Consider the following 14,975-nt stretch of genomic DNA (forward strand, 5'->3'; position numbering starts at 1 on the left):
TTTGTGTGTTTCTTTGGTTTTAGTGGGTTTTCTCATACGGTTGGTTTGGGGATTTTTTTTAGTAATATATCTTTCTTTAGCAAACAGCATTTTGAGAAAAATGCTACTTCCTACACAGTACCTGTACTGTAACTTATGGCATTACACAATACTTCAGGTGCCTCTTTCAGCCCTAATTTTCCCAATCTTTGCTTATAAAAAAATCCCCTTTTTATTTCAGGATTTGATCTTTGCAGTTCATTGTTTGTTTCCATGCATTCAATTTCCTGACAGTGTTTGAAGAAAGTTCCATTTGAATCTATAGTTCCCTACACATCTTCACTGCTTTTCAGTATAAAGTGGCACCTGATGCAAAACTAAAGTTTGTTTCCTCCACTTTAATACCAAAGAAACCACTAAGGAATGCTGCATGCTTTTCATTTATTTGTAGACCTATATGGAATCTGTGCAGCTATAAGATCAGTCCATAAGGATCTGTATTTTTAGACTGGAATTTTAATTTCCTTCACAATCAGCAAACCATGTCTTCAGGAAATGTGCCATTAACAATGAGTCTATCACTCATTTGGTTGAAAGGGAAACTTTCATCTGCAAAAACAACTGATGCATCTATAAAAAACATCTCTGTGAAAATCTAGACTTGCAGTTCTTTAAAAAAGCACTGAAATATGTTTTCCTGTAATCAAAACCCAAAAGGGAAATGCTTAAAGTGGCAACAGCTATCTTTACAAAGTAGTAGAAAATGTAGATTTCCCTTTCATATGTTAAAATGATTATGTAACTGAAGGTACACTAAATGTTTCAGAATATTCTGCCCAAAGAACAATGTGGCTTCACATTCACATGACTGATGTTTTACCCATAACTTCTAAGAAACCTGTGAATAATCCAGCAATCCTGGAAATTTTCAGCAGTGTTCCTGCTCTCCTTGTTCCTGGGAGAGGTGCCACAGGTGTGGGTGCCCCTGACCTACCTCGATGAGGACGTGGGCTCTGTGATCTGCCTCTGCATCCTGGCATGTCTGATCAGGTGCTCCTTCAGCGCATTCTGCACCTCTGCTGGGATATCAGGGGAAGTGTGGCTGATCTTCAGCGCTGCCTCGAGCACCTTGGTCGTTGCTTTCCCATTTTCTTTGACTTCCTTTTTCTCGCTGTTCTCCAAAACCTCCGTGGGAGCGCTGGAGTTGCTCTGTGGGACATTGCTGGCGCTGGAGGTGAGGGGTTTGCTCCTCCAGCAGGGCCAGCACAGCTTCCAAAAGACAAAAAGCGAGACCACCAGCAGGGCGAGCCCGCAGAAGCTGACAACCACTGCTAAGAGACTGACTGAGACATCTGCAAGGAATTAGAAACAAAAAACATCGTGACAGACAACATGCAGAGAAAAAAAAATTAAAGATGACACAAGCAAGAAGATAGAAGCATTCTTTTTATTATGTCTGTGTAGAGCTTTACAGTCCTATTAAAAGTTGTGAGTTGTTGAGTTGTCTTTTTTTTTCTTTTTCATTTTGATATCTCGGCCTGCACCTTTAAGATTTTATTATTTTATTATTTTATTAATTTTTTTATTAATGAATAAATTAAATAAATAAATTATAAATAAACAATTCCTTTATTATTTTCTAATATCTGCTTCACAAACATTCCTTTAGCTGTTCAGGCCAAGGGCCAGTATGTGTACCTCTCACCACATACTCAGACATCCTTCTCAGGAATTTTCCTTTCTCAGGTAGTAAGGAAACAACCCCAAAGCCTCCCAGCCACTCTTGGCTAAGGATGTTGAGATCAGTAGATGTAAGTAATATTGACCTAGTTTGCTAAAGCAAAGTTATTATAATCAAATAACAAATATCCTCACTGAGATTTAAACCAAACACAAGAGAATTCTGTTCTCAAGTCTAGATTTCCTATTTTGAAAACAAGCACCTATATAGACAGCTTTCTCCTGATGGGTAATGTACACATGCCTTTGCTTACTAGCTTCAGATGGAGGACACAGATGCTGAAAACATCAACAACTTTAATTTCAGTCAGAGGTTGTTGATACTTAGTTCTTTAGAACATGTATTTAGAACATCAAGAACACATTGCTGGAAAAGTTAAGCCACAGTCAACATTTTCTATCAGTACACATGAAGAGAGATTACATCTGAACTGCTAAAGGTTGATGCACAAATTTCTTTGAGATTTGCCAAACTTCTGACTCTGTGCACCAACTGCTTCAGAAACATTTTAAACCCCAACATTTAGGTGTAAATAGGAACAAGATAAAGTCTGTCATAAATAAGAGATTTCTGTGGTTAAATCACCAGCCCTGGACTAAGGCTGTGTCAGACCGAGATAGCACAGATATATCAGTATCTACAATTCTGCTGTGGAATTGCAGCTGGCTTCAGAGAACACAGCAAAATGCCCCGAGATGTACAGAGATCATGCTGTACACTGAGCTACTCTGGCTGCCCTGTGTTTGACTTTTGCTGCCAAAACTGCTTAGAATATCCAATAGCCTGGCCAGAGATAGGAGAACACATTTCATAGCAACAAAATTCCATGGACGCACACGAGCTTTACAAGATGGTGGATCACCAGGACTGCCTGGTGATTAGTTGAGCCCTAATTAGGAGTTTTATTCTATGTGACATGCTTCCATTTGAGTTTTCCAGTATCCTGTAATACTATAACCAAAACATCCCTTTTCTTTTCAAAACAGTCTTTTATATGCCTTAAAATTATTCACTAAGCCCTGCTTAAATATCCCTCAAGTAATGGCTGCTGCCGTTTGTTACAACGGGTTTTGGCAGTTTAACAGCTAATACTTGATTGTATCCATAACTCCAGGCTACAGGCTACTAAACTGAATCACTGGAAAAGTGCAAAGAGGGTTTGAGCATATTTTTATAGATTTTCATGTGAGCATAAAGGTATGGATTAGCTCCATGAAACATTATGTACCTCACTAGTGCTTATGAGAATTGAAGACAGAAAGATGAAGCAGAATGATGAAGATGGAAAGCTGAAGGTGAAAATTTGGCAATGTTTTCTTTGTTAATATATAATATCCAGATGCATCTCTCAGTAACAAACAGAACTTACAGAACCAAACTGAACCAAACAGACCACTCTTCATGAAAATGCATGAGAAAAGCAAAAATGTATAGAAAATGTTGTAGTCTGGAGATCATAGCCTTCCAGCCAATTCCTAGTCAGGGATCAGGAATTACAATAGGTAAATGATCATTCTTAGAGGGTGGTTTGGATGTGCCCTTCTGTTTCAGCAGATGACAAGCATTAATAGCAATGAGAGAGGCTCTTGCATGACCTCAGTTCCAGGGAATGGTCTATAGTGGATTGATTGACAGATGCCAGAGGCCCATCAAAGCTGCTCTGTCAGTCCCCTCCTCAGATGGACAGGGGAAAAAATATAACAAAAAAGCTTGTAGGGTCAAGATAAGGGCAAGGAGAGATCACTCAGCAATTACTGTCATGGGCAAAACAGACTTAACTTGGGGAAATAAATTTATTACAAATCAAATCAATAAATCCAAGCCATAAAACACTTTTCTACACCTCTCCCTTCTTCTGGGGCTCAGCTTCACTCCTGCTTCCTCTGCTTCCCCCCTGCAGCAGCACAGGGGCAATGAGGCTGCATCAGCTCATCACACATTGTCTCTGCTGCTCCATCCTCTTCAGGACTCCTCACACTCCTGCCTTGCTGCTCTCCTGCAGTACGTGGTCCCTGGCACAGGAGCCAGTCCTGCACAAACTCCAGTGGGAATCCTTCCCATACACTGCTCCAGGGTGTCCCTTCAGCTGGCAGCAGACCTTGGGGAGCACACTGCTCCAGCACCAGCCCACTGCAGGGTCAGCACTCACTGTAGATATTTTTCCCCCTGACAATGGGGAGAGAATGATGCATCTGACTCCATCTTATCAGAAGAGTAATTAATTACTTTATAATATTTTATTATTCCATATTATATTACACTATATTACATTACATCTAAACTGAATCTGCCGAACACTCAACTGCACACAACAGCGCAGAATCTCGTGACTGTCAGCGGCACTTCCGACACACACACACGCTAGGCCCTGATAGGCCAAGGAAACAAAACACCATCATTTTGGGTAAACAATGTCCATATTGCACTCTACTTTTGCACAAACACAGGCACAGCAAATGATAATAATTGTTTTTCCTTTCTCTGAAGTTCAGAGAATGTGAAACCCAGAAATATTCTTGGGGAGAATTGTGCCTTGCTTTTCTCTGTGAAGAGAAATGTGGCGACAAGGAAAACTTGCCAGCAAAACTGCTCCAGTGAGGGATCCTCTCTCTTTCCACAGGTGCACAGGTCCTGCCGGGGGCTTTCTGCAGGGTCACAGCCTCCTTTGGGAATTCACCTGCCTTGGGGTTGGGATGGGCTGCCGCAGTGAAGACCTGCAGTGGGAGGCGCCTCGCTCTCACACCTGGAGTGCAGCATAACAGTTTCATGATATCTTATGAAAAATCCTTTCCTTAGGATTTTTTCTCCTGAGAAGCTGAGAGGCCTCACGAACAAAATGTAAACAATGATTATCTGCTGCTGCAGAATGCAACAGGTGCATCTGTGATTGGTCTCATGTGGTTGTTTCTAATTAATGGCCAATCACAGTCAGCTGGCTGGACTGCCTCAATCAGTCACAGGATTTTGTTATCATTCCTTTTCTATTCCTTGCTAGCCTTCTGATGAAATCCTTTCTTCTATTCTTTTAGTATAATTTTAATATAATATATACCATAAAATAATAAATCAGCCTTCTGAAACATGGAGTCAGATCCTTGTCTCTTCCCTCATCCCGGGACCCCTGCGAACACCATCACACTGGAGCTCCCCCTCCTCTCCTTCTTCACAGACCTTGATGTCTGCACAGTTGTTCCTCATAAATTCTCACTCCCCTCCTCCAGCTGATGATGCACAGCAGATTAATTTTTTTCTCCCTTCTTAAAAACATTTTTCTGCAACCCCTGTATCTGGAGGGCTCGGCCTAGGCCATCCTGGAGCCGGTTGGCCTTGGCTCTGTTGGACATGGGGGAATCTTCCAGAAGCTTCTCACAGAAACCCCCTCCTGCCACCAAAACCTGGCCAGGCAAACCCAATGCACAGTCAAAAGTGAATTTAATATATTCCTACAGAGGTAGGCCTCACTGAAGAATCTTCTTTGATAGATTGGACCAGACCAATTGTCAGGCAACCTGGCCAAATTTTTTTCTCTACAAAAAGTGGAACTCTTGAAAATGTTGATGGTCTACCAGAAATAAATAAAAATTAGGAAAAAAAAAAGAGAAGAAAACAAAAATTAAATTCAATTTTGGTTGATTTGCAATATTGCCAGCTCAGTTTAGGGACAGTTGGCATAATTGGGTTTTATTTTGAGAGGAAGACTTTTAGAACTGAAAATTGTAGGGTTTTTTTTCCATTTGGAAAATGTTGAAGGAGGATGTTTTAACAACTTTGAAACTGCTGGAAACATTTCAAAACCAGAAATATGAAAATTGATCCCTTCCAGCAGAGCTTCAATTTGATGAATAGATACTATCAGCTGAAAAACATTGCATCAAAGCATTTCTAGCCAATTCTAATTTAAGTTTTTCACTGCAAGACATTTTTCAAGCCTTCAAATAACTTCTTGTCTCCTTTCAACACCTACTCCTGTACTTCAACTTTCTCTAAGCTGTTTTTCTGGATTTCCATTAAGCCACTTCAAAGTTGAAAAAGCTCCCAAAATCTCTACAGAAAATATGTTTTATATCTTTAAAATAATCTCATGAAATATCTAAAGTTTTACAAGCAGAGATAAGGAACTAATTCTATAAACAGTTGTAGTCTCGTGTTTTTGCTATTTTATTAATAAATTTAACAGCCTCACATGTTGAATTTCATAGTGAAAAAATACAGGAAATATTTGAATTGCCAGAAAAATTACAAAAAATACTTCGTTACAAAAAACTGCTTAATTACATTTATTGCCACAATTGCTAAAAAACAGTCACTATGCCATGAAATAAAAATTTACATAAAAATCATAATGTTAAATGTCCTTCCTTCTGTCAGTCACTCAACTGAGAAATTATGAGAGATTTGTTGTTATGTGAAGAGTGAAATCATCTGAAGAGCAGTCAAACCCTGGATATGCCTCTTATATTAAGGTTTTATAGGATGTTTGGTTCAAGAATGCAGAACATTAAGATGAAGTTCTGCAGACTTGGAGCTTCTTCACATCCCTGCTAAGGAATCCTGATTGTGAAAAAAAATGGGTACTGAAGGATGGATTTGCCATCAGACCAGGGTTGCACTTCACATAAAAGTATTATTTTAAGATATAGAACTAGTGACAAATTCAAAGACTGACTAAGTTTTTAATGGCAAAGGAAATAATGCTGGTACAGCAATAATTGTCAACATTGTTAATAATGTTCTCACTGGTCCAAAAATACCCAAAACCGATCTTGAACAACTCTTTCTGAACTGGTAATTGCAGATTGCCTGCAATGATTTAGATTTGCACAGAACAGGACATCCCTCTGAAAATTCAGAAACATTGCAGAATTTTGCATTTCCCATTCTTGTTCTCATGCTTGGCATACTCAGGAATGTCAAGATCTTTTTGCCTCACACCATCCCCTTCTAGTCAGAGGGAGACCTTCCAATGGCTTCATTTCACTCTTGGTGAACTCCCTTTACTGATGTTTGTCCTAAATGTCATATTTCTAGTCTTGATAAAATTTAGTAACTGAAAGCATCCTGTTTCCTCATGGTTTTGTAATTAAAAGTACTCATTCAAGATATGAAATTTTTGGCAATTTTATATTTCTTATTTAAGTAAATCATGTCTATTGAGAAGCCTCAAAAATTCTCTGTATTTTTATAAACACCCTCTGATACATTTCTACCATAGAAGTCTTCTTGATAGTCAGTTTTTCGTATCAGGCAAGTACTTCAGAAATATCCCCATGTGTTACTTTTTTTTTTTTTTTTTCTTTTCTGTATGCTAGGTAATGTCATGAGTATTGGGTTTGGTACTATGGATTTCAAAAAGTTTTTGTTCGGAACTTGCCTCAGAAAAGTTCTGCCCATGGATCCGTTTGCAAACATGCACATTGGCAGACTTCCACTTCAAGACCAAATTAAGGTCACTTACATTTTAGACAACCTATGCCTCATGAGGCTGAATTTGTAAAAACATACTCCAGAAACCCATGGTACTGAATGGAGACAGAAACACATACAGTGCTGTGCTGTAGATGCCCAGGTGTGAGGGTCAGACACATCTGATATGAGCCACTTTAAAGAGAATGGATTCTTCCCAGAAAATGAGCAGGGGTGAAAGAAACACCTGGGGAAAGGAGGGATCTAGTCCCTTCTGGCCCATTTCTTTGTCTACATCTGCTCTTGGTTCCCTTAAATATTTAAAGGGCAATGTCTGCAACCTGTGTTCAAACATATTTTTCTTTAACTTTGAATTTGTTCTATTGTTCATCAAGCCATTCTTTCCATAATAAAGGAAGTCTTGTGTATGTAACACCAGGAGTCAGCTCAATCAGATAAACTAATGTCTCTGATTTTCTAGGATTTGAAGGGAAGCAGGGCCCTTATAAATTATAAAAGGTCTGGGGCCAATAAATCTCCCCTATCCCCATGTAGATCAAGTAGTTGGTTCAACACATCATTTCTGCTGTTAGGTTTCCTTGGGGAAATTTTAAGCACATAAAAACTTGCTGGTATTAATTTTCACTCTGCATTAGCAGATCTTCCACAATTAATCCTGTCTCATCCAAATCCCTTCAGATGGGGACACGATGCTCTAGCGTGCCTCAGAAAGTGGCAGGTGCAGAGTCTTGTATTTTCTCTCTCAATCTGAACCTGTCAAAACACCTGACTTAGATATCAAATGGCAAAAAAAGCCTTTCACTTAAAAGAGTAGGTGTGACCTCCTCTCCTGTTCCCATGGAGAAGCATCCTTAGAAGATCTTCCTCAGACTTTTACTCTGGCCTTATTGTGAATGTGTTCCCTCCCTGTTAATTCATTCTGGTGTCTGAATTTTTTCACTCAGCCACCACCATCTTCTGGCTGATAGATCACTTCTTAATGCTAGCAGAACTCTGTGATAGCTTTTTTTCCTGACAGGAAGGGAGCCAAATGAATTCAGGGATCACTGTGATTTACTACATGATCACAGCATGCAGAATTATTAATCTCTTGTCAAAATCAATTTATCTAAGCTATATTAGAGATGATGGGTCTCACTTTTGCCTGGCTGGGTCTGTAAATTTTTGGTCTTTACTCTCAAGGCTTTTTCTAGCCTACATGCTTTTCTGCTTGTTGACTCTCACTTAATCTCAACAGGAGGGACTCTCTGCTAGACCCACATCTTCCCATTTAGCTTTCCATTAAATGAAAAAAAAAAAAAACCAAACTACAGCCTTATGCCTGTGCAATTCTCACACTTTTAAGGATTTCTTTGTGTCTGCAAGAAGCCCTCACTATCCTCTTTCAGTCAGAACACACCATGAGCTCACTGGGCTGCTGCTCACCACAAGCACACCAAAAGCTGTGAGGAGGTTCCTGCAGCTCAAGTGTCACCTTTGAATTGTTATGGCTATGATTATTCTCACCCAGCATTATGTAACAAACACCTCACACATATGACAGGACCCAGGGAAACACTGTGTCTCTTCATCATCTTTATAGATTTGTTCTCCAGATGGTATAAATCTTTCTGTATTTCTCCCCTGTATTTCATTATGAAATGTGTATAGAGTAAGATTATTTTGTAAACTCCTTTTTTTTCCTGTGTATTGCTGCTGTCTGCATTGTTGTGACTACCTTCATATTTTCTGTAAATAAGTCTGGTCTCAGTGGTACTTTTACCCCCCTGGTTTTGCCTTTATGCTGCTGAATTAGATGTATTTCTGCCTTTCACAGCTTATTAATACTGATTTTGTAAGTCATGTTTTTTAGTTACCCTGCACTTTTTTTCCCACCAAGCCTTACTTCTCTGATAGCAACATTGATCTAACCAGGTGATGAACTGTATGGTAAATAATCTGGTCCGTCTGTTACCTGTTAAAATGTTTATTATTTGATTTTCTCACATTCCTCTGTAGCAGAGACACAGTTTCATTTCTCTGTAACATAATGCTCACTTGTTTCACGCAACAGTTACTTTATCACAAAGAAAAATGCTCCTTTCTTGTATGACAGCCTGATCACTGTAGCCTTCACATTTGTCCAAGCCATTTCTCATCCCCTTCATGCTTTGGCACAGCTGAGCAGAATTTACAAGCACTTTGTGGGGTAAATCTGTTCTTCCCCCTCCCCTAAATAGATACAGGCACAGCTCGCACTGCTTGTGGATGTGTGTGCACTGTGTGCATGAGCACAGCGTGTTCAAAGGAGCCAGGACTAAATGTAAACTAAATCAGCTGCCACCCAGCAGGCTGAGAGCTGTCAGAGAAGCTTCTGACAGCCAACAGGAGGCACATGGCAGCTACAGCAGGAGGACAAAAGGCATTGCTCTCCGTGGAAGAGTGAGCCTGTGTTACACGCTGGCCATGGGCAGGATGTGCTCCAGTGCTTTCTTGCTCCCTCTGTACTTTTATAGCAAACTGGCAGTCAGGGGTAGGGTTAAAAACTTGGTATGTTAAACTGTTATGTTAACAGAATAACTGTCAGTAGAATATTTACATGAATAACAAATGATCCCCTAGAAGCTGATGCTCTTTGCATGGTCAACTTTCAAAAATCAATTGTCTGAAACAAAGGAGCAAGAGTGAACATCACTCGCAGGATATTCAGTACCCATTCTAGTGGGCTAAAATATGCCCTCAATGTTTATAGCAGAGCTGGGTTTGCAGCTCTGTAACAAACATTTGTCACCCATGGGAACTGATAATGAGAGAGTAAAGTTTTGCATGACCAGCAGGCCTAAAAAAAGGCAAAGAGCACAAAGTACCCACCATTTGCAGAGGACATAAAATGAATTTTAAACATGTGTCCCTAGAGCAGAATGTCCAAACTCCTCTCATTATGCTGTATGCAATTGGCTTAATCTTCAGAAATGCTCACAACTGGGACCTTTGATGTGCTTGGTTCCACTGAAAATGAGGAGGGATGCTTAGCTGAAAAAAATTAATTAGAGTCCTTTTTTAATGAGATAACCTGAGCCAAGACACCAGTATAACCACACTGCTTATATGAGTTTGGGACAGTTATAGAAAATGAGTAATTTAATAAGTTTAGAGATAAATTTTGTTATGTGAAATCCTGCACATCCATCTCCCACTTATTTTCCACCTTAACTCTTATAATTGACATCTTAATTATTTTGCCCAAATGTACTGGAGGTGTAAAATAAAAACAAAACAGCTGCACATCTAATTGTGCATTTTGCCAAAAATGCTACAACTTTCAGAAGAAAGCTCACAGTCATCTAATCATACAGAGGTACTATAAACCTAAACATCTTCCTAATCTTTTCACTTGAGCATTCCCCTGAGATTAGCAAATAAATAGTTCTTGTCATTGCTGGGGCAGAAAATATAACAGCAGATGTCTATATACACTTGTCTAAAGTTCTTAGAAATTTACTAAATTTTCTGTCTCATGAAGATTATTTGCTATGAGTTCTGTAGATTGATTTTTCATTACACTAAATATGATCACCCCTTCTTGACCCAAGTAGTGAGCAGTAATTGAGGGTCCTAAGGTGTTGGTGCTGGCACTGAGAGGAAAAAACCTGTTGAATAATCTGTAATTTCTTTGATGTAAACCTGTCTGTTTCCTTATGGGCAAGAAACCTGAATATCTCTCCTTTCTGCTTTGTTGCTTCATTTTGTTACAGGCTGCCTTCCCAGAGCCATACTCACCATTTTTTCTTCTGACTATATCTCCAGCTTCCTCTTCTGTTCGTTTATCTTCTTTATGCTTATTTCTCTCATCTAGGCATATACACTATCAAAAAAAAACTCACTGCCCAGCGTTTCTGCTTCCTTCTGAGACTTCTTGGGTCATGGGGTCAATACTGTCTCATATTTTGCTTTGAGCCTGCGATGCATCTTCTGCCTCAAGTTGCTGATTCCTCTGAGAAGCTGGGCTGCTTTTCATGGTCTGGCTGAACAGAAGGCTATCCCCACACTCACTAACATAACCACACCAATGCAGTTCTAGCTGCATTTCACAGTGTTTTTGACTACCAGAACATGGTTTTATCCTTGTATTAAATAGAAATGGTCTCCTTTCCTTTTTACCATCTACTCTTTTACTTTCTGAAAGGTTGCTTGCACTGTTCTTTCCTTTTCAAATATGTGTCTCCTCATGGTTTACAGAATCACTGAATATTCTGAGTTGGAAGGATCCTTGGACCCACAAGGACCATCCCCAGGAACCACACCATGTGCCTGGAATCATTGTCCAAATGCTTCTTGAGCTCTGTCAGGCTTGGTGCTGCTTAGACTTCTCTCCTTTAGTGACATCTCATTAGTGATTTTTGGAATCAACCTTTGTGATACTTTTAGGTATCTTTCTGAGATGAGGAAAATGGAATGAACTTAACATTTCCACCTTGAATGAAGAGGATCCATGGTTGTTCAGTGCTCTGGACAACATTAGCTTTATTCATAGAGATTACAAGGAACTCTACGTGCATTTGAAGAGGAGATGTGGCATGGCTCACCTTTTAATGACACCACTTCTCTCAGCTTAAACTGTATTTAGAGTATTTATGCTCATAAAATTGATGAAAGTTATATTTATAGCTCATCTACTTAAGTGTTTACATGTTAAAATATTGTCAATTATCAGCAATGACAGTGTGTCTGGTCCTCCTCTGGAGACAGAGTATTACTATATGTTCATTAGCAGTGTTGTTAACGAGATAATGCTCAATATACTGTGCATCTCAGTAAAGCTGACACCCATCATCTAATATTGGTTTCCTTTTAAGGGGGAAAAAGTGAGATTCAGGAATTCAGCTGAGATGTGGCACCCAGTGGTTCCATCTCCTGTTAACTATATTTTTTTCCCTAATCCAACAACTGGAAGGTATTATAAATGGAAATCAAAGAAGATTGTTGACTTCAAGAAATGCTTAAAAAGAAGCTCATCTTATTATACATAATAATGCAGCATTGAACCAAGTGTTGAAGATTCTCGTTTTCCAAACAGCAGATCTTGGTTTACCTCATGGAATGTTTTGTGTCCTTCATATCCCACCTGTTTATACACCGCCTTTGCAGAGCCCAGTTTTCCAGGCTCCATAGGATAATGCTGTTTTCATTCAACCTTCTCCCATTCAGACTATGCAGACTAACACAGAGCATGATCAGAATATTCATGCTCCGTGCTGGGGGAAAGGCTGCAGCCCCCTCACCCCTCCTCGCCTTGCTGCCCTGACCCAGCAGCTGGGTTTGGCTGGGCTGACTAGGGCAGGGTCAGACAACAGTGATTTTGATCTGAGATACTACAAATAACCCCAAATTTGTGGTAAAATCTGTGGGTATTGAAAGAAAAGGAGACACCAACAAAAAGCCCATCAGCAGCGGCAGCGACAGCGCAGTTGGGGCACACGCTGAGAACCTGCTGCTTTACATGACCTGGTGTTAATTTATTTAATTTGCACTGTCACACTTGGCATTTGCTGGCCATAATGCAAGCTGTTCATTTGCTTCTATGGATAGACAGTAGAGGTTATCAATCCCATCTAGCAGAAATTAAGCACAGAACTTTGAGCAACTTTCAAGCCCTGTCCTAAAAATAAGTGCCGAGGAAAACGAGGTGTCCAGAGAGCACCACACAGGACAAGGTAAAAGTGCAGAGCTGGTTCCAAAAGGTGCAGAAAGTCCAGATATCAGGGAGCAAAGGCACCGCTATTAAGACTCAAAATCTTAGTTTCAATATGACAATTTTTCTGAATTTGGAACGTTTAAATTAACCCAAATTTTCTCCTCCCACCCTGCCCAAATTTTCCTGGGCAAGTGTCCCGGGCCGGACCGAAGCTCTGCCCTGACTCCACAGGTTCCCAGCGCCTGTCAGACGGCTCTCCTGCCTCCCCCAGCGATGAGCGGAGAGGATGCAAAGCCCTCCAACCCCACTCAGAAAGGGGAGACTGCGAGGCGGGACGTGCCGAGCTGCGCCCGATCCCTGCAGGCTGCCCGCCCTGCCCGGGCCCCAAACGCAGTGCGGGCAGCCAAACGCACAGGGACAGCGGGGACAAGAGAGGGGACAAGAGAGGGAGAGGGGGTGCAGACCACGCGTGGCGCGCCTGGGCACCGAACCACTGCCCACCCGTGACAAGGCACGGACTTAAGCCCTCTGTCCCCCTTCCCACCCGTGACAAGAGCACGGACCGCAGCCTGCTGCCCATCCGTGACAAGAGCACGGATCGCAGCTCTTTGTCCCCCTTCCCACCTGTGACAAGAGCATGGACCGCAGTTATATGCCCCGCTGCCCACCCGTGACAAGAGCACGGATCACAGCTCTGTGTCCTGCTGTCCACCCGTAACAAGTACACGGACCACCGCTCTTTGTCCCCCTGCCCACCAGTGACAAGAGCACGGACCGCAGCCCTCTGTCCCCCTTCCCACCAGTGACAAGAGCACGGACCGCAGCCCTCTGTCCCCCTTCCCACCCCTGACAAGAGCGCGGACCGCAGCTTTCTGTCTGCCTTCCCACCCGTGACAAGAGCACGGATCACAGTCCTCTGTCCCGCTTCCCACCCGTGACAAGAGCACGGACCTCTGCCCTCCCGCACGGCCCCGCTAACACATGCAGCAGCAGCAGCATCCCGGCTCCGGGCTTTCCGTACAGACAAACTCCCGTCGTGGGGAAGGAAAACCTCGCCGAAGCGGAGCTGCGGGCGGCAAACCAGAGAGCTGCGCGGGAACGGGGCCGTGTCCGGCGGCGATTTCCGTCCCCAGGGCACCTGTCCGTGCTCCCCGGCCCCACGCCCGCTGCCTCGCCCGCTGCCCCCGCGTTTGCCCCGCCGCGCTGCTCCCGGTGCCGGCGCTCCCCTCAGCGCTCCTCGGCGCGCTGCGAGAGGGAGCGGATTTTAAAGCGGGCTGCGTGCCTGCCCCCCTTCCGCCCCCTCGGCACGCAGGGAAAGCGGAGGGAAAAGTTGCGCTCTCCGGCCGCCCACGCCTGGCCGTCCGCCGCCGGTGCCGGTACCTGTGCCGCCGATGCCTTGCCGGGCGCTCTCCAGGGGGAAGATGCCGGCGCACTTCTCCCGCTCCACCTGCCCGCCCAGGCACAGCTCCGAGATGATCTGCAGAGCCTTGTGGCAGAGGCTGCCCACGCCGTCCTCCGCCGGGAAACTCATCTTGCGCTCCGGCCGCCGCCGCTAGGCCATGGCCGGAGCGGGACGGCTCCGCGCCCGACCCGCGCTGCCTCCGCGGGGAGCGGAGCGCGGCGGAGCGGCGGCGGCGGGAGCGGCGCGAGTGCTCCCAAGAAGTAGTGAAGGAGCGGGGGGAGGCAAAAAAAAAAAAAAAAAAAAAAAAAAAAGGGGGGGGGGAGGGAAAAAAAAATAAAAAGAGGGGGGAAAAAAAATCAACATCCACTTAGCAACGCCTTTTGTGGCTCCGGGCTCCGGCAGGCGGCTCGGCCAATGGCAGCCCGGCGCGGGGGGCGGGGGGCCCTCGCATCCCCCGGGAAACTTTTCCTGCCCCCGCCCCGCGGCCCCGCTCCGTGCGGTGCGGTGCGGAGCGGTGGGCGGAGCGCGGTCCCCGCCCGGCAGCAGCACCCCCGGGACAGCGGGGGGATAGCGGGGACAGTGGGGACAGCAGGGACAGCGGGGGGATAGCGGGGATAGCGAGGGGATAGCGGGGACAGCGGGAGGACAGCGGGGGGATAGCGGGGACAGCGGGGACAGCGGGGGGATAGCGGGGGGATAGCGGGGACAGCGGGGACAGCGGGGGGATAGCGGGGGGATAGCGGGGACAGCGGGGA

The 14,975-nt window shown here is 43.6% G+C and overlaps 1 protein-coding gene across 1 annotated transcript in view; it reads right to left on the reverse strand.

Moving 5' to 3' along the window:
- The window catches only part of SYT10 (synaptotagmin 10), a 34,395-nt gene extending 20,046 nt beyond the window's left edge, over positions 1-14,349 (reverse strand). The window contains exons 1-2 of the mRNA XM_058805550.1: positions 14,199-14,349; positions 974-1,331 (exon numbers count right to left, since the gene is read on the reverse strand). Coding sequence (XP_058661533.1) covers positions 974-1,331; positions 14,199-14,349 — 509 coding nt within the window. The remainder of the gene's footprint in view (positions 1-973; positions 1,332-14,198) is intronic.
- Between the last annotated feature and the right edge of the window lie 626 nt (positions 14,350-14,975).

This window comes from Ammospiza caudacuta, chromosome 5, assembly GCF_027887145.1.
Source record: "Ammospiza caudacuta isolate bAmmCau1 chromosome 5, bAmmCau1.pri, whole genome shotgun sequence".
Taxonomy (NCBI): domain Eukaryota; kingdom Metazoa; phylum Chordata; class Aves; order Passeriformes; family Passerellidae; genus Ammospiza; species Ammospiza caudacuta.